The following is a 25,433-nucleotide window of genomic DNA, read 5'->3' as shown; positions in this document are numbered from 1 at the left end:
GGAGTTTGAAATACTTCCGTTTCTCAATTAACATTACAATATGCAAACAAAGCTTTTGGGTGTTTAACTATGATACGATGTTAGAGAGAAATCTTATAAAATTGCAAAGATCTAGGAAGTGTGACTACATCACTTAGGAATGAGTTTGAACTTTAGAGACATCACAAGAGCACATTTAGACCTCACTTTGAAAGAGCTCTAAGCTAATCAGCAGATCCCACAGTCACATTCACACACCTCAGTAAGAAGACAAAATGCTTTTACCCTTTCCAATGTTGTGAGAAAAAAAAAGTAACCCAGTATTTAAATAAAACGAACCCAACAAGGGATTAGTTACCCAGAACCAATGATAGTTATTGTGGTTCTAGAATGTTCCTGCTTTATATGCAGGGAAATTATGATCATTGGCAGCTACATAATGCTTAAGTATATGCCAAGACTTTTTAAAAACATTTGAGGGTATATAACTTAGCTGATTTATGTTGCCTTGGGTTAAATACAATGTCTTTTACGAATGCTTATTTTTCTACAAATTTTATTGCTGTGATTGAATCCATTTAAATGAAGGTATATTTCTAATACAGCTTTCAACTTGGTTAAGTTCTTTTTGATTGGAACCCAGATAAGGATAATAAAATGTTAAGAGGTATCAGCTATATTGTGATTTAAATTAAAACAATTAGGTCTTACAAGCAAAATGCCAGGAGTTTCTTTAAATATGTACCAACAACCACCATAAAAGAGAATAATGATTGATTTTATTTCTCTAATTGGAATGCAACTTAAGATTGGTTTTTAAAATGTAGTGAATACTATCCCTGGCACTATACATTTTTACTAATATTTTCTATAGCATGTGGTTCATAATTAAATTATCACCAATCATAAATAATTAAAGCTATAAATACGTTTTATTTTAAAGAATAGGAAAAATACATATTTTTCTTAAATACCACTTAGTCATTGTAATGCTCTGTGTTCTATAAATATACAAACAAAAATTACTCTTGACAATCAGTAGGCAGTAAATAATTAGGTTGAATCCTATGAAATTCTGATATTTGACTGTTTTTGAACTAAACAAATGACGGTTTGTCATGGTGCTACCTAATATTTAGAAAATCTTAAGAGTTCATTTGTAAAGTCTCACTTCAACTGATTAAGCAAATCAAGCCTCTACTTTGAAGTATGTATGCAATTTCAAAACTTCTCAGACTTTAAAAGGTACCTACACTCTGCAGAAAGATACCATTATAACTAAATTGATATTAATCAGTCAGTAATTCTGTTTGGCATTCTGAGAATGCCAAATAGCAATTGTCATTCTCCTAAGGAGATTGCATTAAGTATTTTACATATTAATTCCCTGATACACTACCATTCGGTTTACTTCTTCTTCTGTAACCACCTTTGGATTCAGGGGTGGCAAAACCTTGCTTTGAAATCCTTTGAACATATTGACCAATCCCATCTGAACAGCCCCCATGGACTCCTCAAGTCTTCTACTTGTCATTTTTAGTAATTTTTTTTCTCACCTAAGAGTGAAAAAAAAAAAAAGTCTTAGAACAAATACAGTTAATTCCTGAATACAGGTCACAATTTTTTTTTTTTTTTTTTTTTTTTTTTTTTTTTTTTTGAGACAGAGTCTCGCTCTGTCGCCCAGGCTGGAGTGCAGTGGCCGGATCTCAGCTCACTGCAAGCTCCGCCTCCCGGGTTTACGCCATTCTCCTGCCTCAGCCTCCCGAGTAGCTGGGACTACAGGCACCCGCCACCTTGCCCAGCTAGTTTTTTGTATTTTTTTTTTTTTAGTAGAGACGGGGTTTCACCGTTTTAGCCAGGATGATCTCGATCTCCTGACCTCGTGATCCGCCCGCATACAGGAAAGTTTAGAAAATACTGATCTTCCAAAATCCAAATGCTTGGAACAAATATCTTAACAAAGGATTCTATTCCATGTGACTTGATTTATCCTCCTCCCAAGATCTAGAATCCATTTTAGACAAAATAAGGGATTCTAGACTAAGCTCAGGAAGACATGGGAATACGAGTTATTTCTACATTTTGCCCCTTTTATCTTCCCAATGAGAAAAACAAACGCTGCCCAATTAAACATACTAAATAGTTTGATAATTTATCTACATATTTGAAAGCTCTCTCTTATGAGAATCAACGCTTCAAACAGAATAAACACAAGGTCACAGGCCTTCACAGCTGGACAGAGTTCAAAATAGCATGACATAAGATGGGGAAAGGAAATTTCTGGGAAAAGTTTTAAAGCTTATAGTCATAAATAAGCCAGTGAATAGCCACCCAATATCTCTGAATCAAAGAAATATGGCATCTCCCTTTTGCATATTCTTGTTCAGACTTCTGGCAGAACACTTGCAACTTCAGAAAACCATCTATGACTAGGTAGGGATTTCTATTTTTATTAATAGCAGGCTAGGTTATCCAATCATTGTGCTAAAAATTAGAACTAACTATAAATTCTTGATAAAATATCAAATTAAAAACCCTAAAACCATTAAAAAAAAAAAAAAAAAAAAAAAACCTCACAAGACAGTAAGGAAGTACCAGACCAAGACATAGGAGGAAGAGCTGTATAAAGGAAAGTAGATTTGAAGGAAAATATAATAAGGCACACTGAAATAAACCAGTAAAACACCAAAGGAAATTAATATGAAATTTTAAAAAAGGAAAAAGAGGTCATTATGGCAGAAAGCCTCTAAGATGGCAATTGGTGAAACAGAAGACAGTCAAAGAAGATCCAACATGCTATAATTGGAGCTCATTAAGAAGAAAATAAAGTAATGGAATGAAACTAATATTGCCCTACCTTTGGACAAGCTGGTAAGAAAACTCAGGTGTTCCCTCCTCTGGTACCAGTGGAAAGTTCAAACAACACAAGGTCTAGACTGCAGAAGAACTATTATTATAGCCCCACCCTTAACCACAATAAAAGCCAAACCAGTATCTTTTCCCTATTCTCAAGTTATTTATTTTTTTTAAATATTTCTTCCCAACAAGAGGATTTCTATTTTTTCCCCACACCCAGGTTTTTGCTATGTTGACCAGGCTGGTCTTGAACACCTAAGCTCAAGCAATCCTCCAACCTAGGCCTCCTAAGCAGCTGGCACTACTGGAATCAAGCTATTTTTGAACCTGTTTAGGAGCCTGCCCTGCTCTCACAGAAAGCCTCCTTATGTGAACCATAACCTTTTCATATCTTCCAGGTGCATGAGTGGCATCACCAATTTTGACATTCAAGACAAATTTTGGTTGGGGAGCCCATTCTGTCAGAGCTGGGTGGTGACAACAACAGTAGCAATAAAAAAGCATAGATTGTGATCTTGATTTTAAGATAGATTTTTTTAAAATCATTAACAAGACAAAGAAGAATATTTTAGAGTGCGAAACACCATAATTCAAAATGATGATGTAACAATTATTATCTATGCACCAAAATAGCATAGAAACCATCCATATAAAGCAGAAATTATGGGAGATGCAAGGAAAAACAAATGCACAAATATTAGGAGATTTTAATAAACTACTCTCAGTAAGACCTGTTAGGTGGACAAAAACATAAGTAAGACCATAAAATATTTTAATGACATAACACGTTGAATAGGTATCAAACACTACATCCTAATAACAGAAAATATGCCTCCTCATCAGCAAATGGAATGGTCACAAAAATTTGGTTATATATTAAAAATATAATACCAAAGAAAATACCAGTGGTTCTGAATGCAGAAATATTACAAACAACAGTCTGATCATAATACAACAAAACTAGAAACTTAAAAACAAAACAAAGAAACAGGAAGGTCCATTCTCCTGGAAATTTTAAAGCCTTCTATTAAAGGACAACATAAAGTAAAAATCCATGAAAGGAAGAAACTACATTATCATTTTTGATTATACGATTACAGTTACAAAGAGCTAAAAATATGGTGTTATAAAATATCTAGCAAAGTTACATATGCAGGTACATCTGACTCAGCAATCCCTATTCTAGGAATCTATCCAAATGCTACACTAGCTAAAATATGAAACAATACATAAACCAATAAGAGTGGTTACCTACAGGAGGAGTAAAGGAACAGGGTAGAGGAGACAGGAATGAAAGAGAGATTTCTCTGAATGCACTTCACTATATAGTACTGATTTTCAACCATGTAAGTGTTTTACATATCAAAAATGAAAAAAGAAACGTGAAAGGAAAATCAATTCTTAAAAAAAAAAAAAAAAAACCTGAAAAAAATGAACCTTGCTGTATATCCAGCTGGTGCCATAACCACAGAGAGAAAACAATTATTCCAACCAACCTTAAAATACAATATTTTTGGTCGGGTGCGGTGGCTCACGCCTGTAATCTCAGCACTTTGGGAGGCCGAGGCAGGCGGATCATGAGGTCAGGAGATCAAGACCATCCTGGCTAACACAGTGAAACCCGGTCTCTACTAAAAATACAAAAAATTAGCCAGGCGTGGTGGTGGCAGGCGCCTGTAGTCCCAGCTACTCATAAGGTTGAGGCAGGAGAATCACTTGAACCTGAGAAGTGGAGGTTGCAGTGAGCCAAGATCGTGCCACTGCACCGAAGCCTGGGTGACACAGTAAGACTCCGCCTCAAAAATATATACATATTTTGACTGTATTCTTAATGAGATATGCTGTCAAAATACAGAGAAAAGCAGAGAAATCTTATTTATCCAGTAGTCTTGCTGTTGGTCATGATATTAGTAATAATATTTTTAAAACAAGTAAGTAGCTACATCAATATAGTTAGGAACCAAGCATTTCAGTATCTTTAAAAGTATAAACCAAGAAAAGTTTTTATATTAAGAAACCCTATAATCTTAACATTTGAATTGAAAATAAATACAAGCTTGTGATGATTTTCTCTTTTTAAATAACCTGCCCACTGAAAAAGCCCATAAGCAAGGAAAGTCCAGTGGCAATGACAGTGCTGAGACCTAGATTGTGGTCTCCAAGCACCATTTCCCACTAAAAGGAATCACAACTCCTTGGAGAAATGGGTAATTTGAGGACAAGGGTACAAAATGTATACAGTGAACTTGGCAGCACATTGCCTCATACCATAAAACAAGAACGTTATCAAGAGCTACCAGGGTTGCCAGGGATCCAGAGCAACTTGAAAGCATTCCCATTAACCAAAGATGAGACAATTTGAGCATCAAAAAAAAAAAAAAAAAGTCGGCAATGGATTCGTTTTTTTAAATCTGAATTTAAATGATACTTTAAAAAAATAATTGGTCAACTTTGGAAGTTGCTAAAGCAACAAACTAATTACTTTGGAAATACTAAAAGGAAAGAATCAACCATTTATTCTGCACTATTTCTGTATAAATTACATTGTAGGTTAACCAAATAGTTGATGAAAGAAAATTACTCTTTATAAAAGAATTCCAACTAATAAATGCAGAAAAATGACAGAAAAATAATCACCATTTTGCAACCCCTAATGAAATGAAGGATTATCAGTGCTAAAATAATTAGGTAAGATGTTGCTGAAGAACCTGATAATGGTTCAATCAGGCTGACAACACCTGAGTCCTCTAAATTAATCCTAACACTAAAAGAGTGAAACACAGGCATTACGTGCCTCCTGATGTGACGTAGTACACAGCACCACCTATGTAGTACTATGGACACAAATCGAAACCTAAATCTAACTAAGCCTCTGACCTACCAGCCCAACTGCAAGAGATAGAGGGAAAGGAAGAACATGCATGCTCTGTAAGAATACAATTAATCTAAATCCAGGATGTGAAAAATGTTATAGGAAAATGACTCAGTTTATTCATAATAAACATAGCATGAAAGAGAGAGGAAGAGGAGGAGAGAGGGGTGAGAAGGAGAAAAGAAGGGAAGGAGAGAGAGAGGTTATGAATTAAAATACAAGAATAGACCTTGTTTGGATTATGATTTTAAAAACTGAATAATGGATGATATAAAATAATTACTATTCATCAGATTAAACATTTTTGTTTTCAATTCATTAACTAATATGCCTATCAAACGATAGCCATTCCAAAAACTTAGTGGTGCTATTGTTATTGTTGTTATTATTTGCTAAGTATGTTAATAAACATAAAATGGTTTTAAAAATCAGTTTGTTTTGTTGGGAAGGATAATAGTACTATGGGTCTGATTTTTTGTAAAAGTTATTATCTGATATTTAATGAATTATTTACAGGTAAAAATAAATCTTGTCTGATATACTTTAAAATACTACAGGAAAAAATGTGTGTGTTTGCGTTCACCTCGGTAACAAACCGGCGTATCCTGGACATGCACCCCAGAACTTAAAAAAACATAGAAAAATGAAAAAAATCTACATGAAAACACATCAGTTTTAATACCTACATAATATTCTATCATATCAGTCAACCGTAATCAATGTATGTGTTTTCCTAATATTCAATACTTAGATCATTTATATTTTTTACTCATTAAATATTTGTGATAACAAATAAATGTGTGTGTCTGTATGCATGTATAGGACAGATTAAATAAGAATAGAGGAATGTTGGGAATTGTTGAAGCCAGATTTTACTATTATCTCTAATTTTTGCATGTTTTAAAATTTTCACAATGAAAAATGTTAATATACTAGATCCATTTTTAAAACTGGCAAAGGACTTCCACTACTGATAAAATAGAGCAGACATATTTTTACTTATTCCTTCCATTAAAAATAGCTAAAAATTATAGGCATTTTATACATATAATAAGCAAAATAAGACTGAAAGTTTCCAAAAAGAATGCAGACTAGCTAGGGACCTCAGATCCAAGGAATAACAGACTGATGAGTTCCCTCAGTTTTCTTTTGCTTCATTTACCCCAGACTTTGTATTGGATGAGCCAACAGTTTGGAAAGGCCAACAAATATGACAAAAGAAGTTCCCAAAAATTCATGCTCTCTCTAGAAAAAAAAAAAAAAAGAAGAAGAGAAAAAGAACCTCCCAGCAAGACAGAAAACTATTACTTTATTCCACAAAGTAATATATAGAAAACTATATATTACTCGACAATAAAAAGCAATGAACCATTGATACACACAATAACTTGGATGCATCTCGAGCAAAAACAGAGACAAAGCCAATCTCAAAAGGTCATTTATATAACATGTGATTTCATTTATATAACAGTCCCAAAATGATACAATTATAGAGATGAAGAGCAAATTAAAATTAGTGGTTGCTGGGGGTTAGGGATGGTGAGGAGGTGATTATAAAGGGATAGCACCAAGGAGATGTTTATGGTGATGGAACAGACACATAAAGAAGAAATAAAATGACAAAGTCTTGAGGCGTTGGGGTAAAAAAAAGAAAATTGGCTAGTAGGAAATTTTTTACTTCCTATAAGCTATGAGCTCATTTCTATATTACTGAATCCGATAAAGAAATTTTCTGTATTTGATTGTGGTATTGGCTAAACAAATCTACACCTGTGATAAATTGACATAGACCTACACACACACATTGAACCAATGACAATTTTCTGCTTTTGGTATTGTACTAGTTACACAAGACATAATCATTGGAGGAAATGGGAAGTCAAGGGTATGAAAGACCTCTCTGTACTTTCCTTGCAACTTTTTGTGTATCTATAACTATTTCAATATTTTTAATTTTTCAAGAAAAAAGAAAGACTGGCAAAACTTTGTTGACGAGGATGTTTAAGGTGGACACTCTCATATGCTATAGGTAGAATGTAAATCAGTAACCTCCTTTGGGCAATTTTTAAAAACCGTGCATATCCTTTGATGCATAGATATCATGGCAAGAATTTATCCCAAATATGAAAAGTTGTATTCACAAGCTTTGTTGTAAATTTAAACTGGCCATTCTAATTGAACAGAATGTCCTCCTTTTATCAAACCAAAATATAGGTATCTTGTTAAAATCTGATGACCAAGGTATTTTTTTAATCAAAACTCACTTATTTCTTAAGTACTTTAAAGCATGTGGCCACTTTCCTTTTGTACCTGATCACTAACCATATGTTGCAATTTCAGCCTGTAGTAGTTAGATGATGCTTTTGCAGCCCTGTATCAAGGATTAAGGTATTTTCCCTAAAACTGTGCTCATGCTTGCTCCTTCTGACTACAATGTCCTTCCACATCTGTACAGATTCCTCTCTGATTCAAATGTAATTTCCTTATTAAAGCAATTTCTGATTCTAAATGTCCTTATTAAAGCAATTTCTGATTCTATCAGCTGAGAGCGATTGTTCAGCCTCTTTGACCTTCTAGTTGCTTACTTTTTGTTACCCTTTATAGTACCTACTTGGCAGTTATATATGTGCTTATTCTAATCTTAATAGACTTTATAAGCTCCTCGAGGTAGAGACCGTAAGGCATAGTGACTTGTCTATAATGGATGTATGTGAATATCTACTGAATAATCTACCAGCAGGCTAGACAGAGTCAACAGTCAGGAGTAGGGGTAAAAAATTATTTGAAAATGAGTCACCTAGTCCACTGCTCCAATATCTAACAAAGAACTGAATCGATGCAACTGGGTCACATGCCTTCGTGTCTCTGGAATGCCTTGGGTCATGCATTAATCCATGGGTCAGCTGAACACCCTGCTTTTAAAGACCTTGCTCAGGTCAAGATATAGTAAAAGTGTCCATGAACCAAAGAATTTTTTAGCTAAAAAGGTCTGGATAACAAAGTACTTACTTTCAAAAATTTTTATTTTTAATTTTTGTGGGTACATAGTAGGTGTCTGTATTTCTGGGGTACTTGAGATATCTTGATATAGGCATGCAATATGCAATAATCATATCAGGGTAAATGGGGTATCCACCACCTCAAGCATTTATCCTTTGTGTTACAAACAATCCAATTATACTCTTTTTGTTATTTTTAAAAATACAATGAAATGATTATTGTTGACTCTAGTCACCCTGTTGGCAAAGCACCTACTTTTCATAGGACATTTACTGTACCAGTGAGACATATCTCAAAAACTTCAGTTTCCATCTAGAATAAATTTTTATTTTTTAAAGTTAATTTCACAAACTCCTAGAATTATATTTTCATTAAATAGCCATTCTATTCCTCTGCACCCCTTCTCCCCTATGTAAGCACATACACACTCCTTGTTCTGCCTCTTCCTCTATTTCTCATAATCTCAATTTGTCATCTCTCAAGTCAGTAGTACAAGAATCTTCCTCAACCCTCCTGCTCCCTCACCCCCTCCCCATCAGTCATGAAGTGCTATCCAATTGGATTCGTGAACATCTCCAAGCCCTTATATATTTTCCAAGACTAGTACAATAGTATCCCAACTGGGCTGCAGACCTCTAGTCTTCACATTCTTACCCCTCAAAATCTTTAAAATATGTAAATGTCCTATTCTACTCCCCCTTCACCCCACTTCCTATAGAATAAAGTCCATCCTTCTCAAATGACACAGAAGGTTCATTTCCTATCTGGCAGGAGGAGGAGACATACTGTTCAACCATGCTGCTCCATGGCGGCTCCTGCCACTCAGCTTTACACCTGCTTCCCTGCCTTCACCTCTTCCATCTACTGACAACTTCACACTCACTCACTGATGTTTCTGCCAGCTGGATCACACTGCTCTTTGCCTCTCAACTCTTGCTACAGTCCCGGGTGACTGCAGCAACTATGTAGCTAAAAACCCAATCAAGACACTTTCACCTCCATTACACTTCAATCTGCGTTCCCACAGATACCCTCTAGACCTCATCATTGCCAGATGCTGCTCTCTATCTAAATATAATCTTTAGTTCAAATAGCCCACTCTCAAAGATTTATGGGTAACAAGAAATTATTGCATCCAAGACATATTAGGAGAAGAAAAGCAAGTTTCAGAACAGTATATATGGTATGATTTCATTTCTGAAACAATACTAAGGACTAATGGGTGGAAAAATACTGAAGAAGATATCCCAAACTATTAAAAATACATTTAAAGCAATACAATCATAACAAACTATAAGAATCATAAGGGACTTTTACTTCCTAAGTGGATTTGATATTTCTAAAGTGTTTAAAGTTTTTACAGAAAACATATGCTACTTTTTACATTTAAAAATAATAAACACTGTGATGAGAGGTGGAGAGGGCACCCCTCTCTATATACATGATACTGAGCTGCCACTTTCCAGCGCGCTCTCTCTCTCTCTCTTCCACTATATATGGCTTCAGCCTCCTCATGCCCTTTCATCTCCTGGCCCCTCTTTGGCTCACTCAACCATCTCATGTCTACTCTCTTCCCTCTTCAGCCTAGATCTCATAGTCAGTTTTGTCACCATGTCCAAGCAATATTGTCAACATCGTGATTCCAAGTCTTGCTGTCATAGCCAGCAAAACCCTTACACTGGTCAATCCAGCTGTTCCAGTTCTCTACTACACCCAGGCTGTTATGACTGCAATAGAAAACCACACAACAGCCTAGACTCACAACCTTGCAAATTCAGCATCTGCAGCCTCTGCTGGGCCCCTCAGACCACCTCATCTGTTTCCTTTACCAGCCTTCTTCCCCGCAGCTATTTCTCTTCCTGCCATTCTAGAGGGTTTATCTCACTTGAATTTCTTCTGAGTTCCAGCTCCATTGACCCAACTGCCTACAAGATGCTTCTACTTAGTGTGTCCACAGGTACCGCAAGCTCAGCATGTTCCCCCAGCTCTGCTTTCTCCTATATTCCCTCTGTGAATGAAGTATCATTCACACAATTGTCCATATCCCAAGTACAGGCATCACCTATGACTTCTGTTTCCTCAAACTAATCATAAAATAACATATTTGTGGACCACTTCCTATGTGCCTGACAATGTTCCAAGCATTATATATTTTAGTTACTTTAATCCCCACAGCAACCTTAGATAAAGGTATTATTACCCTTCCCATATCACAGATAAGGAAACTGAGGCACAGAGGAGGTAAGTAACCTGCCCCAGTTCACACAGTAGCAAAGCATAGAGCCCAGAATAGAACCAGTCATTGTGGTCCCAGAGTCTGCGCTTTTGATCATGACATAATTCTGCTCTTACCTTGCTTGTGAATCTACCTCCTTAGTATCTCACAAATTCACTACTCCTTTCCATCCCTGCTGCCCCTCCTTTGTTAATGTCACTGTCACATCTTGCCTGGATGACTGCAACAGCTTAACTGACCTACCCAACTCCAGATCATGCCTCTCCCATACCCTAGTCATTCCCCATGCTGCAGCCACAGTGACCTTCCCAAAGGGAAAATTTGGTCATGCCATTTCCCTGCCTAAAATCCTTTAGTCCAGAACACTCTCCACACTCCTTAGCATGCCGTTCATCCCTGGAACTTGCCCGTCTTGCACTTGATGCCCAGCCAGCAGTTCAGAAAGTGTCCTGTGCTCACACACCACAGACTCACACATAACACCAGGAATGCCTTTCTTGCTCTCCCACCCCATGGCAGCTAATTCCCATTTGTCTTTCCAGATTCAGCTGTCACCTCTTTCAGAAAGCTGCGAATGACTCCCAAGGCTGCCCCCTCCTTATGATCTTGCAGGTCCTCGTGCTCACTCCTATCATGGTTATTGATCCATCTCTCTCCCGCCTGGACTCTTAAGTTTTTTGAGGACAGGAACTTTGTCTTTTTCATCACAGTATTCCCAGCACCCTGTACAGGGCCTCATACACATACTAATCTAATAAATATGGTTAATTAATTAATCCATCCATCAAAATGACTTTTCCCAAATCCCCAAATGTGCCAGCCTATTTCACACCTCTAACAGCCTCATCCTTTCCTCTCACATCCTGACCTCCATCTGTCTAGCAAACTTCTGTTCATCCTACAAAACCCATCTCAAGAATCTGCAGAAGGAAGGCTTTCTCTAGTGCGCTCAAGGAGTGCTATAACTCTGTCCTTTGCATATGCCCTTCTAATTAAATGCATCGAATACACTGCATTGTAATTATTTGCTTACAAGCCTGTTTCTACCTCCAGAATGTAAGCTTCTTGCCTGTAGGGATCATGTGTAATTGGCACATACAAGAAGCTCAGTAAATAATTGTTGAATGAATATTAAATTGCATTTATTAAAAGAGAATTTTCACTAGGCCAAAACATTTCTCAGAGGAACTATTTCGCTCATTTGGTTTGTTTTTCTTAATTTAAAATGTCAACCTTTGGCTCCTTCCAATGTTTCTACTTAACAGAGTCCAGGTTAAGTAAGAGTTCAGTATCTGTGATGTAATGTCTTCTTTCAGAGAATATTAAAAAGAAAAGTTAGAAAAATATATTCTCAGCTAACTCTCAAGAAGGAGAACCAGATAGAATAGGGTTTGCCATTAAAGCTCTGTCTTTATAGATTTGCACCACTGAATTCTAAAAAATTAAAAAAAGAAGAAATGTTTTGGAGTAGACATCCTTAAGCACAAAATTCCTTTTCTGTAGGGAATTGAGTTCTGTTCACTTCTAGGAACACACAAGGGAGCTGAGTCTAAAAGAGTTCGAATTTAGAGTAGATTGCAGCCTGGTAAAGCAGAATTTCATAATGTGTGTTATTAAATTAGTGAATGCCTCCAGATGCTGCAGGGATGTGTACATGTGACATTAATAACTATCATGATCACCATAATCATACCCTCACCCCCATCTCTATCATCTCTCTTTGCTTTTTCTTTATCCTAAATGTCTCAAAAAACTCATTTCCTATACTTTTTTTTCCTGCCATCTTCTATTCCCAAGCCCCTCCCTTCTTTGCAGAAAAGCCAAGCAAAAAAAATTTTTGCTCCCAGTTAAATCTTTGAACAAGTTAAAATTCTTTCTACCCAGTACACAGCATGTAAAATGTAAACAAATCTTAAAGAACTTAAACGTCAAACACTGCCTTTTCTATTTACACATGCATTACAGTAGCCCAGATCCTTTAACACATTTAAATAAATACAAACATTGCTTGATAAAAATGTTTTCCCCCAGTTTAAAAAAATAACAAACCTGCATGTTGTGCACAAGTACTTAAAGTATAATTTAAAATAATAATAATAATAATAATTTTGGGGTCAGGTGCGGAGGCTCACGCCTGTAATCCCAACACTTTGGGAGGCCGAGGCAGATGGATCATGAGGTCAGGAGATCGAGACCATCGTGGCCAACATGGTGAAACCCCATCTCTACTAAAAATACAAAAATTAGCTGGGCATGGTGGCGCGTGCCTGTAATCCCAGCTACTTGGGAGGCTGAGGCAGGAGAATCGCTTGAACCAGGGAGGCGGAGGCTGCAGTGAGCCGAGATCGTGCCACTGCACTCCAGCCTGGCAACAGAGTGAGACTCCACCTCAAAAATAAAATAAAATAATTTTTGTTTTCCTCTCAGAAAGAGCTGTTAGCAGTAATAAACCAAAACTGTGAGAAACTATTTTATTTGCATTAAGACCAAAGGCTTGGGGTCATCAGACCTAGGCTTAAATCTTTTTAAGCCTCAGTTTCCTCACCTAAATAATGGAGATAACAATAAAAAGAGTGAGCCTACTCTAAAAATTACCTATTGCCATTTAACAAATTGCCCCAAAACTTAGTGGTTAAAAATAATAATAAACACTACTTATTTATCATAGTTTCCATGATTCAATAATTCAAAAGAAGTTTGGCTATGTGATTCTGGCTTGGAGTCTCTCATGAGATTGTAGTCAAAGATACAGCCAGGTCTACAGTCATCTGAAGGATTGACTAAGGTTGGAGAATACACTTTCAAGATGGCTCATGACCAGCAAATTGGTTCTGGCTGTTAGTGGGAGGACTCAGTTCCTCCTCTCACAAGTCTCTTAACATGGTTGCTTGAGTGTCCTCAAAGCATGATGACTGGCTACCTCCAGGGTAAGCAAGCCAAGAGACCATGGGAGAAGCTACAGTGTTCTTTTTGACAGTGTGTGAAGTCACATTTACAAGAATGTAAATACCAGAAAGTGACAATAACTTGGACCCATCTTGGAATCCACCTATCACATCCATCTCATGCATTTATTAGGAAGATTAAATGAGATAATGTTTGTAAAGTACTTCACTTTGCACAATGCCTGGCATATAATTGTTAATTGTTGTTATTAGTAGCAGAAAGTTTGGTTTTAAAAAAAAGAAAAAAGAAAAGAAAAAAACTAAAGCGAAAGAAATTCTATGCAATTAACCTTGTTTTCTGGAAGTAAACGTGAATGCATAAAACTGTTCACGTCTTCAACTTCTGCTTCTGCTACAGTGAAGGCAAGGGCTACTATACCCTGAAATGTTGATAAGTATTATTTTCACCCCAAAACACCATTTTTACAAGAAAATATCAAATTAAAAATAAGGAAAATATTCAAATACCATATGACTTTGATTGTCAGTGGGGGGTTTTCTAGGCATTCACTGAGTATAAGAATTAATTTTCGCTTTTTAATCCTGCTTCATCTTCTAGCTTTCTACTGTCTCTAAAGCTGTCATGTGCTATGTTTTTCTATTTATTTGATCTTTTTAAAATTGGATTATTTCAGGTTTTATAAGTTTCACATTGGCCTCTGCTGTCTTCTCCTTGAAAAGCTTCTTGAAAACAATCTGTCTCTGCAGGATATGTGCCTTCTTATATCTTAGGTAGATAAAAGAAAGACAAATTCTGTTAAGAATTCACTTATTTGACCCATGTTAAAGAAAAGGAAAATGCAGATATATAATGAAAAGCAGTTTTTCCAAGGCCTCAAATTACAAAATGAACTGCTTCTCCAAAGGAAAGTATCAGGTATTGGAAACTTGTTCAAACTGTAGAAGTTTCCAGGTTAGACACAGGCAAAGAAAAGAATCAAATAGCCAACTAAGGACCATGTAGCAGGAAGGAAAAAACAGAAACAGAGAAAGGTATGGTTGCAAAAAGTGCTTATTATTTGTGAGCCCCGATTTACATCATTTTCATGACTCATACCAAGAATCTCCAACTATTATAGTTTCTAAACAGACTACTTTTGTCACAAGGAAATTCAATTATCTTATTTTACAATTTAATAAGTAGTAGATGTGATAGGCAATTTTATGTGTCAACTTGACTGGGTCATGAGATGCCCAGATATCCAGCTAAACGTTATTTCTGGGTATGTCTATCTAGATGTGTCTGGAAGAGATTAGCATTTGAACAGATGGGCTGTGTAAAGTTCATTGCCATCCCCAATATGAGTGAGCAGCATCCAATCAACTGAGTGCCTGAATAGAACAAAAAGTTGGAGGAAGGGAGGATTTGCCCTCCGTGCCTGACTATCCTGAGCTGAGATATCAATCTCTTGCCCTCAGTGCTCATGGTTCTCAGGCCTTCAGATGCAAACTGGAATCTACACCATTGACTCCCCAGCTCTCAGGCCTTCAAACCACACCATCAGCTTTCCTGAATCTTCAGCTTGCAGATGGTATATTTGTTAGAGGAGTTTGAACCAGGGTAACTCCATGTTGAATAGGGCTAGGTAAAATGAGGCTGAGACCTACTGGGCTTCATTCCCAGCCAGTTAGGCATTCTAAGTAACAGGATGAGACAGAAGGTCAGCACAAGATATAGGTCATAAAGACCCTGCGGATAAAACAGGCTGCAGTAAATAAAGCTGGCTAAACCCCACCAAACCAAGATGGTGATGAGAGTGACCTCTGGTCATTCTCACTGCTACACTCCCACCAGTGCCATGAAAGTTTACAAATGACATGTCAATGTCAGGAAGTTATGCTATATGGTCTAAAAAAGGGGCGCATGAATAATCCACCCCTTGTTTAGCATATAATCAAAAAGTAACCATAAAAATGGGTAACCAGCAGCCCTCGGGGGTGCTCTGCCTATGGGGTAGCCATTCTTTATTCCTTTACTTTCCTAATAAGCTTGTTTTCACTTTATTCTATGGACTTGACCTGAATTCTTTCTTGTGTGAAATCCAAGAACCCTCTCTTGGGGTCTGGATCGGGACCCCTTTCCAAAAACATATTGTGGGACTTCTCAGCCTCCATAATCCCACAGATCAATACCTTATTGTAAATGTCTTCTTAGTTATAGATATAGATATAGATATAAATACAGATGTGCATATGCTATTTGTTCTGTTTCCCTAGAAAACCCTGACTTAAAACAGTACAGTATCTACTATATGCAAATAACTATGTTAATTAATTCTAAATAAAAACATACTGTTTTTGAGGAGTAAAGATGAAACTTAGTGATACAGTTACTAGCATATGGTAATAAGCACCTAGAAACCCAACGGAATTTTGACCTTGACTCTGCATATCTGCCCACATTCAGGCTTGGTTCACATCTCTAAGTGAAAAGCATTGTTACAGTTTGATTGAGCAGGTGATCAATTTTAATTTGAGTTTCAATGAGGTAGATAAGAGATAAAGTGATATGACCGTTTAAAAGATTTTATTGTGAAATATAATGTGCATACAGAAAAGTGCCTCACATAAAGAATTATTACAAGGCCGGGCGCGGTGGCTCAAGCCTGTAATCCCAGCACTTTGGGAGGCCGAGACGGGCGGATCACGAGGTCAGGAGATCGAGACCATCCTGGCTAACACGGTGAAACCCCGTCTCTACTAAAAAATATAAAAAACTAGCCGGGCGAGGTGGCGGGCGCCTATAGTCCCAGCTACTCGGGAGGCTGAGGCAGGAGAATGGCGTAAACCCAGGAGGCGGAGCTTGCAGTGAGCTGAGATCCGGCCACTGCACTCCAGCCTGGGCCACGGAGCAAGACTCCGTCTCAAAAAAAAAAAAAAAGAATTATTACAAAGTGAACACCTGTATAATAATTACGGAGGTTAAGAAACAGAGCACTGCCAACACCCTAGAAGGCCCCTCTCATCCGTAGACCCTCTCTCCCCACTAAAGGTAACCACTATCCTCACTTTTTGTAGAAATCACTTCTTGATTCTCTTTGTTTGTTTGTTTATTTGAGACAGAGTCTTACTTACCCCGGCTGGAGTGCAGTGGTGCAATCTCAGTTCACTGCAACCTCCGCCTCCCAGGTTCATGCAATTCTCGTGCCTCAGCCTCCCGAGTAGCTGGGATTACAGGCATCCGCCATTATACCCGGCTAATTTTTGTATTTTTAGTGGAGACAGGGTTTCACCATGTTGGCCAGCTGGTCTCAAACTCCTGACCTCAAGTGATCTGCCCGCCTCGGTCTGCCAAAGTGTTGGGATTACAGGCATGAGCCACTGAGCCTGGCCCCTTAATTCTCTTTTATGACTTAAGCATGCATCCCTAAACATTATAGTTTTGCCTGACTTTTAATATCTAGATGAATGGAATCACATATTATATACTTTTTGTGTCTAGATTATTTTACTCTAAGGTATCTATTTTATTATATACAGCTGTAGTCCATTTTGTGTATAATAATCCACTGTTTGAATTTACTGCAATTTATTTATCCATTCTACCACTGATTAACATTTGGGTTGTTTCCAACTTGAGATTGTTTCCTATTATTCTGTGATGCTATGAACATTTTTGCAAATGTCTTTCCATGCACAAAGGCAATCAGAGTCTGTATCTAGGAAAGAAACTGCTGGATCATAGAGTACGTGCAGGATAGGCTCTCTCTGTGGTCTTGGACTGACTCTATCCTCCCCCATCTCTTGCTTGTAGTTCTGAAGAACAACTGTAGAATGTGCTAGGAATGCAACATCCTGAGATGGAAAGGGAATGGCTGGAACTGTCTGGGCTCTGTTCTACTACACCCACCCCGAGAACAGGATGTCTTTCAATGCTTTAGCCCAGTGAGTCATATTATCCCAGGGTATAAAAACCAGGGAGGGCTATTTTCCAGGGTCCCTCAGCTGCGGGGCAAAGTGAGACTCCATCTGCCTTGGGCAGCTTTCCTGAGCCTTGGGGGACTGGCCTGCAATGAATCCTGGGTTTCTGGGTTCCTGGGTTTCTGTTATCCCTTCTAATAAACTGACTTCATGCAATCTGTTGTATGTGAGTGTTCTGTCTCAACAAACTCAGACAAGTTGGTAATTGGTGCACAGTGAATCTCCTTCACAGTATGCATATCTTAAGCTATAGTAGTTGAGACTGACTAGTTTTCCCAAGTGGTTGTACCTATTTATACTCCCATCAGCAGTATATGAGAGATCTGGTTGCCATCCAAACTTGCAAGCACTTGCTATTGGCAATCTTAATTTTAGCTATCTGGTGGATGTGCATGATAGCTCATTGTGGTTTTATTTTGCATTTCCCTGATTGCTAATGAGATGGCGTATCTTTGCATACATTTGTTGGCCATTTGGATCTCCCTTTTTGTGAGATGCCTTGTGAAGTGTTCAAGTCTCTTGGCTTTTTTCTATTAGGTTGTCTTTTTCTTACTGATATGTAGAAGTCCTTTAAATATTTTAAATAGAAGCCCTTTGTCAGTTAAATGTTTTTACAAATATCTTTTCTCACTCTACAGCTTGTTTTTGGATTTTAAAAGGCTTCATGGGCCTACTTTCAGTTTATTCCTACTCCTTCGAGGCAGCCCTTTGAAATAGAAACCCAAAGAGATGGGAGTTCACTAGGCTCTGGTCACCAATCCCTGTTGTATTAGCCCCAAAAGGCTGCCCATCCACTTAGTCTCACAGCTCTTCCTTGAAATTTTCATGTGCTCTCAGGGAAAGAAGGGGCTCCAATTTTGGGGTTCATCTCCCTGGGCCTCTACCCTCCCCTAGACTTGGCCTAGTAATCCTTCACCATCTTGTAAGCCTTCTAAAGCCTTGAAGCAAGCTTTTGTTTATAATCTGTCCAGCCTTTCTAGTCACCCTCAGGAGTGGGGTGGGCCTGAATTACCTAGCCTACCATTATCAGAAGCAGAAATCCCCCATTTATAACATGATACAGGGAGAGATACTAATCCATGCCTAAATAACTTTCCAATTCAGAAAAGGAATTAAAAAAAAAACAAAAATTGAAGAGAAAATGGCAAAAATGAATAATACAAGTTTCAGAGGCATGTGAACCAGAGCAACGCCATCCTGAGTAGGAGGTGGGTAAAATGACGCTGAAACCTACTGGGCTGCGTTCTCAGACAGTTAAGGCAGTCTAAGTCACAGGATGAGACAGGAGGTCAGCACAAGATACAGGTCATAAAGACCTTGCTGATAAAACAGTTTGCAGTAAAGAAGCCAGCTAAAACCCACCAAAACCAAGATGGCCACGAGAGTGACCTCTGGTCGTCTTCACTGCTACACTCCCAACAGCGCCATGACAGTTTCCAAATGCCATGACAACATCAGGAAGTTACCCTATATGGTCTAAAAAGGGGAGGCATGAATAATCTGCCCCTTGTTTAGCATATTATCAAGAAATAACTATAAAAATGGGCAACCAGCAGCCTTTGGGGCTGCTCTGTCTGGAGTAGCCATTCTTTTATTCCTTTACTTTCCTAATACACTTGCTTTCAGTTTACTCTATGGACTTGCCCTGAATTCTTTCTTGCACAAGATCCAAAAACCCTCTCTTGGGGTCTGGATCGGGACCCCTTTCCAGTAACACAGGAAGTGGCCAGGACTAGTAAAAGTCTACTGAGCGGACGGCTCAGATTTCTGAAATGAACCTGGATCATCAATTCATGCCACCTAATCCAAGACTTGTACAGCTGAAGTCTTGACATCTTGATTGCTTCATTTTAGGTATCAGGCTGAGATACAATTCCTGTTAGCTGAGATGGACATTTAGTGTATCAACACTGAAGGGCTGAATTACAGTGGCCAAAAGTGAATTTTTTATTTATCTACCAAACAAGAAAGGGCACATTTTCCAGACCCTTCTCACTTAAAGAACACAAAAGAACAATACATTTTTTGAAAAGACATTAAAATTGAGGTTCTCTGAACTTTATCAAATTCAAGCCTGGGCCACTGATCTTCTTTCAGAAAGAGTCTTGATCAACGCATGGATCTAGACTGGGAAACTCACTATCATGAACACCCTCAGACACGCTGGGGAAAGGCACAGTACTTATGTCTGAAACATCTAGCCTCTCCTTCCAAGTCCATTAACCCAATTTGTATACTCTCTCCCTCCTCTGTCTAGGTTCTCCCTGTTTCCTTTGATCAAACTGTTCAAGGGTAAAATGCCTAGAACTTTCTTCTTCCATCCTGCCCCCTTGTCCATGCTTAGACTCATCCCACAGATCTCAGCTGAAACAGCACTTAATCTAGAAATCCTTTCTCTAAAGGCTTTCTAGACCCTTGACCTCTCTGACATCCCCTTCTTATATGTCCTCAGAGCAATGCACTTTTCACGTAAGATATAAATATGTAACTAAATTTTTATGTCTTCCTTCCCTACCAGAGAGTAAGCTTCATGAGGTCAGAGATCTCAACCATCTTGTTCATTGCTGTTATACATCCCTTGCATAGGATTGGCATAGAGTCAATAAATATTTGTTGAATGACTGGACTGACAGCTGAATCACACTGATCTGTTCATTACATTTTCCTTCTCAAAGATATCTACATTTAAAAAAGAATAATTTGGCAGATATTTATTGGTTTTTACTATCCTGCATCCACCCCCCACCGCCTTGCTGGAACAATGTCATGGATTTCCCTAGGGAAACCCCTCACTCCAATCCAGGAGTGGACTATGCCAGCATTACACCTCCCTAGCTATATGGTTCAGAACACAGCACATGATTCAAGCCAAGCCTATCAAAGCCAATGAGGCTTAATTCTGATTTTGGGGGGAAACTGCTGCAAGAGAGGCAATGCTTTCTTTGTATTGAGGTGCTGAAATTGGGATTTGAGCCTGAAGCTGCTGGCAGTCATCTTGCCCCTAGGAGGGGAGAGGTTGTCTGAGAACGAAGCCATACAAATGGCAGCAGTGCCAAGAGACTGAGTTCTTAGGCCATCATTTGAATTCTTAGATCCAGCCAGGAACTTCTGAGTCATCTGAGCCAGTCAATGTTTTTTGACACAAATGTCATCTGAGCTGTATGCTGTGACCAGAGTATCCTGACAAAGTGAATTCCTTATAAATAATTGCAGCCCATCTATTATTTGTAATGTATTATCATAGCATGAATAACTTGAATAATCAACCAGACTGTAACTTGCAAAAGCAGTTTTTGATGATCTTTTTCAATTTGTCTAATATGCTAATTTAAACACGGCAGACAAGTTATTTTAAAGCCATGTTTGCCTTACTAAAATATACTAACTTCTATCTTATATGCCTTTGATTCTGTCAACACCGGAGTCTGAAAGACTGGTAGGATTTCAGGAGCACACAGTGAGAACACCTTTTGTTTCTGCAGCCATTACACATGATGAATGTTCATTTGGAGAATTTGCTTCAACTATTACAGACACATGCATGGTATGTACATGCGTATACACACCACTTAAGCTAATCTACTTTATAAGATTCTTATGAATGCTACTCAATTCATATTATTTTCATTGCAGCAAATTCTTAAATACACATTTGTTTACACTTTTGCTACAGTGAAGAACAGGTAATGAAATTACCATTTATTGATAACTAAAAATCCTTACTTTGGATGCAACCATCAAATCAATGAAGGCTTATTCATATTTTAAAGTAAACAAGAGATGTAATGGCCCTCTTTTGCTTGTTTAACAATAAATAAATAAGTTGCAGTCTACCATTTCTTAGTGACTTCTTTATGAAAGAAATCTAAGCAAAATAAATCCCTGAGCATATTAATTTCTTTTTCTAACACCTGCAACAATCCATCCTTTCACCCAGTTGTTGTACCAGTTTTCCTAATCTACAGAATTTTCTAACATGAGAAAATGTCTTCTTATATGCATATATAATGAATTTAGTAGATCATTTTCTCAAACCTATTTATCTTGCTTGGATTCAAGTTTGTGTTTTCAATTAAAAATACTCTTTAACTGCTCCTAACCATTTTTAACAATCTATTAAAATATTTCTTTTGGCTATCCAGTATAATTTCCTCTCCCTTGTCCCTCCCCTATTCTCCTTCTGGTAAGAACCCACTGCCCTCTCCAGAGAGGTAGGCAGATATAGCCAATCATAGTATCCTATCCTCTTCTGCTCTGATTGCTCTTGGGGGTGTACATGTGACCCTAACAATGCCAATCATAATCCTTGCCTTGAATGATGGCTAGACATTGGCAAACAGAAGTTCTTTCTTTGGGCTTGCTGGGCCAAAAATGAATTTAAAGGTATTGGCAGCCCTATCACATGGAGAAGTCCTTCTGTAGAACAAAGCCAAGTATATAAAAGCAGAGATGTGAGCAGGGTGGATGGATGCATAGACGGATAGAAGGAGGTCAGAAAGATGAATACAAGTGAATCATAGCAGACATCAATAGCAGTTCCAAACTTTGAGACCCTGCTGTCTGTGGTTCATCTTTTGATCCTGTGAGCCACCCTAGTGTCCTAACTAAACGGACTAATAAATTTCTTATTTTGTTAAGCTCTATTAAAGTAAGTTTCTGTCACTTGAGATCTAGCATTCTCTATGATAATTACTATATTTGTAGGCATCATACATTTACCTGAAATTTATTCCTGGAGTTTATTAGGAAGATTTACAAATAACTACTATGCAATGGCATGAATTGCTATTTCCAAGCAAGTTAAAAATGCCTCATTTCTATTAGAATAGGAGAGAATAAGCTTATACTTTTTGTACCTCTATCTAATATATAGACTAGTTAATCTGTGCCAAGGACAGTTAAGTATGCTTTACAATGCCTGGAAATTTAGGAATTAAGAAAAATTGCTGCATCTCTGGATTAGGTAACAATTAGGTAATTGTGTAATTCCATACACAAATTATTCTGTCCTTATGAAGCTCACATTTGAATATGACTAGCACATACCAGTGTCTTTGCAGAGGCTCATGTGGGTCCAAAGAATTCTGGTCATCCCAAATGTGTGAGTCCAGAACAGATAATAGAAAATAGTTCCCCAGCACATTGGGAGGCCAAGGTGGGCAGATCACTTAAGCCCAGGAGTTTAAGACCAGCCTGGGAAATATGGTGAAACCCCATCTCTACAAAAGATACCAAAATTAGCTGTGCATGGTGGCACACACCTTTAGTCCCAGCTACTTGGGAGACTGAAGTGAGAGGATGGCTTGAGCCTGGGAAGCAGAGGTTGCAGTGAGCTGGGATCGTGCCACTGCACTCCAGCCTGGGTGACAGAGTCAGACTCTGTCTCAAAAAAGAAAAGAAAATATCATTATCAGAAAGAAAAGAAAATATTTCTATCTCAAAAAAGAAAAGAAAATATTTCATATCAGAATGAAAATATTTTATTCTAGAGACTGGAAAACTGACACATTGTATATGCATTTTCCCCCAAGTGCTAACAATGTGAGTTATTTCTGCAAACATTATTAAACATATTAATATTTTTGCAAACATTATTAAAAATTGATCTTATTTGTTAACCAAATTCTGACAAAAAAGTAACACCTGGGAATCAGATTTCCCTTCACAGAAAAAATGCTTAGAATTATTTTAATAAAATCAGCTATAACATAAGAGCAAACTTAGATTTACTCACTGACACTTCCATGGCTCCAACTGTAATCAGTAGAGAAAGGGACTAGTGCTTTCATCAATCTCCACCAGCCATTAGGGATGTGGCAATTTCCAGAAGCAAGTGAACAGCAAGCTAGTTTGACCCTCCCCAATTGAGTGCTTTCAGCATTGATCACTGGCTCGTACATCCTTACGAGCAGATACTTGTTAAATGCTACATGTCTACCTTTTATTAAAATGTCAAATGTAATTCTTTTAATTCATATCGGATGTGTGTCATAACAGAATTCAGTAATGAAAACCAATGACAGAGATTGGTTATATAGTATAACACTGTACTTGAGCTGTCTGGCATATAACAGGGCCATTTTTCTTCTTTCAGTTATCACATTGGTAAATATTGAGAGGAAATTCTTAGTGTGCTGCTTTCATAGGGTTTGGCCAGATCAATTCCCATTAAAAGCTTGAAAAATATCTGCATCCACTCTATATCTCTAACAAGGAAAACAATAAGATATTCTTCTAAAATTAAAGAGGACTTCCACTCCTAGTAATGGCAAGTAACAGTTAGTTGAACCAACCATCCACGTGAACACAATGAAAAGCTCTAGGTGAAAAAAAAAATAATAATCTTAAAGAGCTGTCAAGATAGTAAATGATTACCAGACCAAACCACAAAAGAAATCAAGCACCACAGAAGTAAGCAAAGCCCTGGAATACCATAGTCACTTTTGCCCTTAGGGCATTTGCTGATGCAGAAAAATTGGGGCCTTGGCTTTGGTGGCCTTACCAGCCGATGAGATAGAAGTCAGGCGCTATGATGGCAGACCAGAAGGAGCTCACGTGGGCCACTATCACAGAGAAGGAACAAAAGGGCCAATGAATACGAACCCTACAGAGTGATCATCTGAGAAACCACATTGGGATGCATCGGGACAACAGCAGAACCCAGAGAATAGAGAGGAGCAAACTGGGCACCAGCCTGTCTGGGCTCAGTATGGATCCAGGAGAGGCTCTCCAACATGAGAAAGGGCAAGTGAGTGAGTACCCCTGGGAGATTCATGCTCTCCACAGACTGGGAATGAGAGAATCATCCTGGCCCCCTGAAACCCATCCCCAAAACTTATAGAATGAGGCAGAGAGCCACCCCAGCATTTTGCAGGGGTAATTCCAGAGTCCAAGGGGACCTCCACAAGCCTTGGGCCCCAGAGTAGACAAGCACCAGTGCCACAGCTCCAATAGAGGCCACAGTTGTGGTTCTGGGGAGCACTAACATTGCTCTGTCACTGCTTGACAGCCAGGGCTCAGTGCCAGCTTCTGGCCCACCTTCAGCCTGAAATTGGCTGGCCACCTTTCCTACCCCACCATTGGTAGCCAGCTATGCAACACTTGCTAGAGCCTCCAGCCCAGTGGTTTCATTTTTGTGTGAACTCAGCTGGAGGGCACAGCCTCCTGTTGTCACAGGAAGACCCTACCCACCCCTGCCACAGGTAGCCAAGTGGGCAATGCTTGCTAGAGCTTCTAGCTTCAGCAGTCTTGCTTCTGTGTGAACTCAGCTAAAGAGCACAGCCTCCTGTTGTCCTGGACAGCAGAGCATGTGACCCTACTGACCCCAGCCACTGATGCCAGGCAAACAACACCTGCTAGAGCTTCTAGCCCAGCAGTCCTATATCTCCCTGAATTTGCTGTGAGGTGCACCCTCCTGTTGCTTTGGAAACACCCAGACAGTAGGGCTGGCAACCCTACCCACCCCAAAGGCTCATAACCAGATGGGCCACACGCACTAGAGTTTCCAACTCAGCAGTCCCACTTCCACCTGAACCCTGTGGGTGGACACGACCCTGTGTTTCCTCAGGAAGCACATGGACAGAAGATTAGGGCTGACCTGGCAAGGACATGTCTTATTGGCCAA

At 38.5% G+C, this 25,433-nt stretch overlaps 1 protein-coding gene across 1 annotated transcript in view; it reads right to left on the bottom strand.

Moving 5' to 3' along the window:
• Nucleotides 1–25,433, bottom strand: part of HYDIN (HYDIN axonemal central pair apparatus protein) — a 469,694-nt gene that overhangs the window by 368,295 nt on the left and 75,966 nt on the right. The window contains exon 4 of the mRNA XM_077984568.1: nt 1,379–1,535. Within this exon, the coding sequence (XP_077840694.1) occupies nt 1,379–1,513 (135 nt within the window). The 5' untranslated portion in view covers nt 1,514–1,535. The remainder of the gene's footprint in view (nt 1–1,378; nt 1,536–25,433) is intronic.

This window comes from Macaca mulatta, chromosome 20 (genome assembly GCF_049350105.2).
Source record: "Macaca mulatta isolate MMU2019108-1 chromosome 20, T2T-MMU8v2.0, whole genome shotgun sequence".
NCBI classification, from domain to species: Eukaryota; Metazoa; Chordata; class Mammalia; order Primates; family Cercopithecidae; genus Macaca; species Macaca mulatta.
The sequence above is the reverse complement of the archived record's forward strand: the minus strand, read 5'-3'. Positions and strand labels throughout refer to the sequence as shown.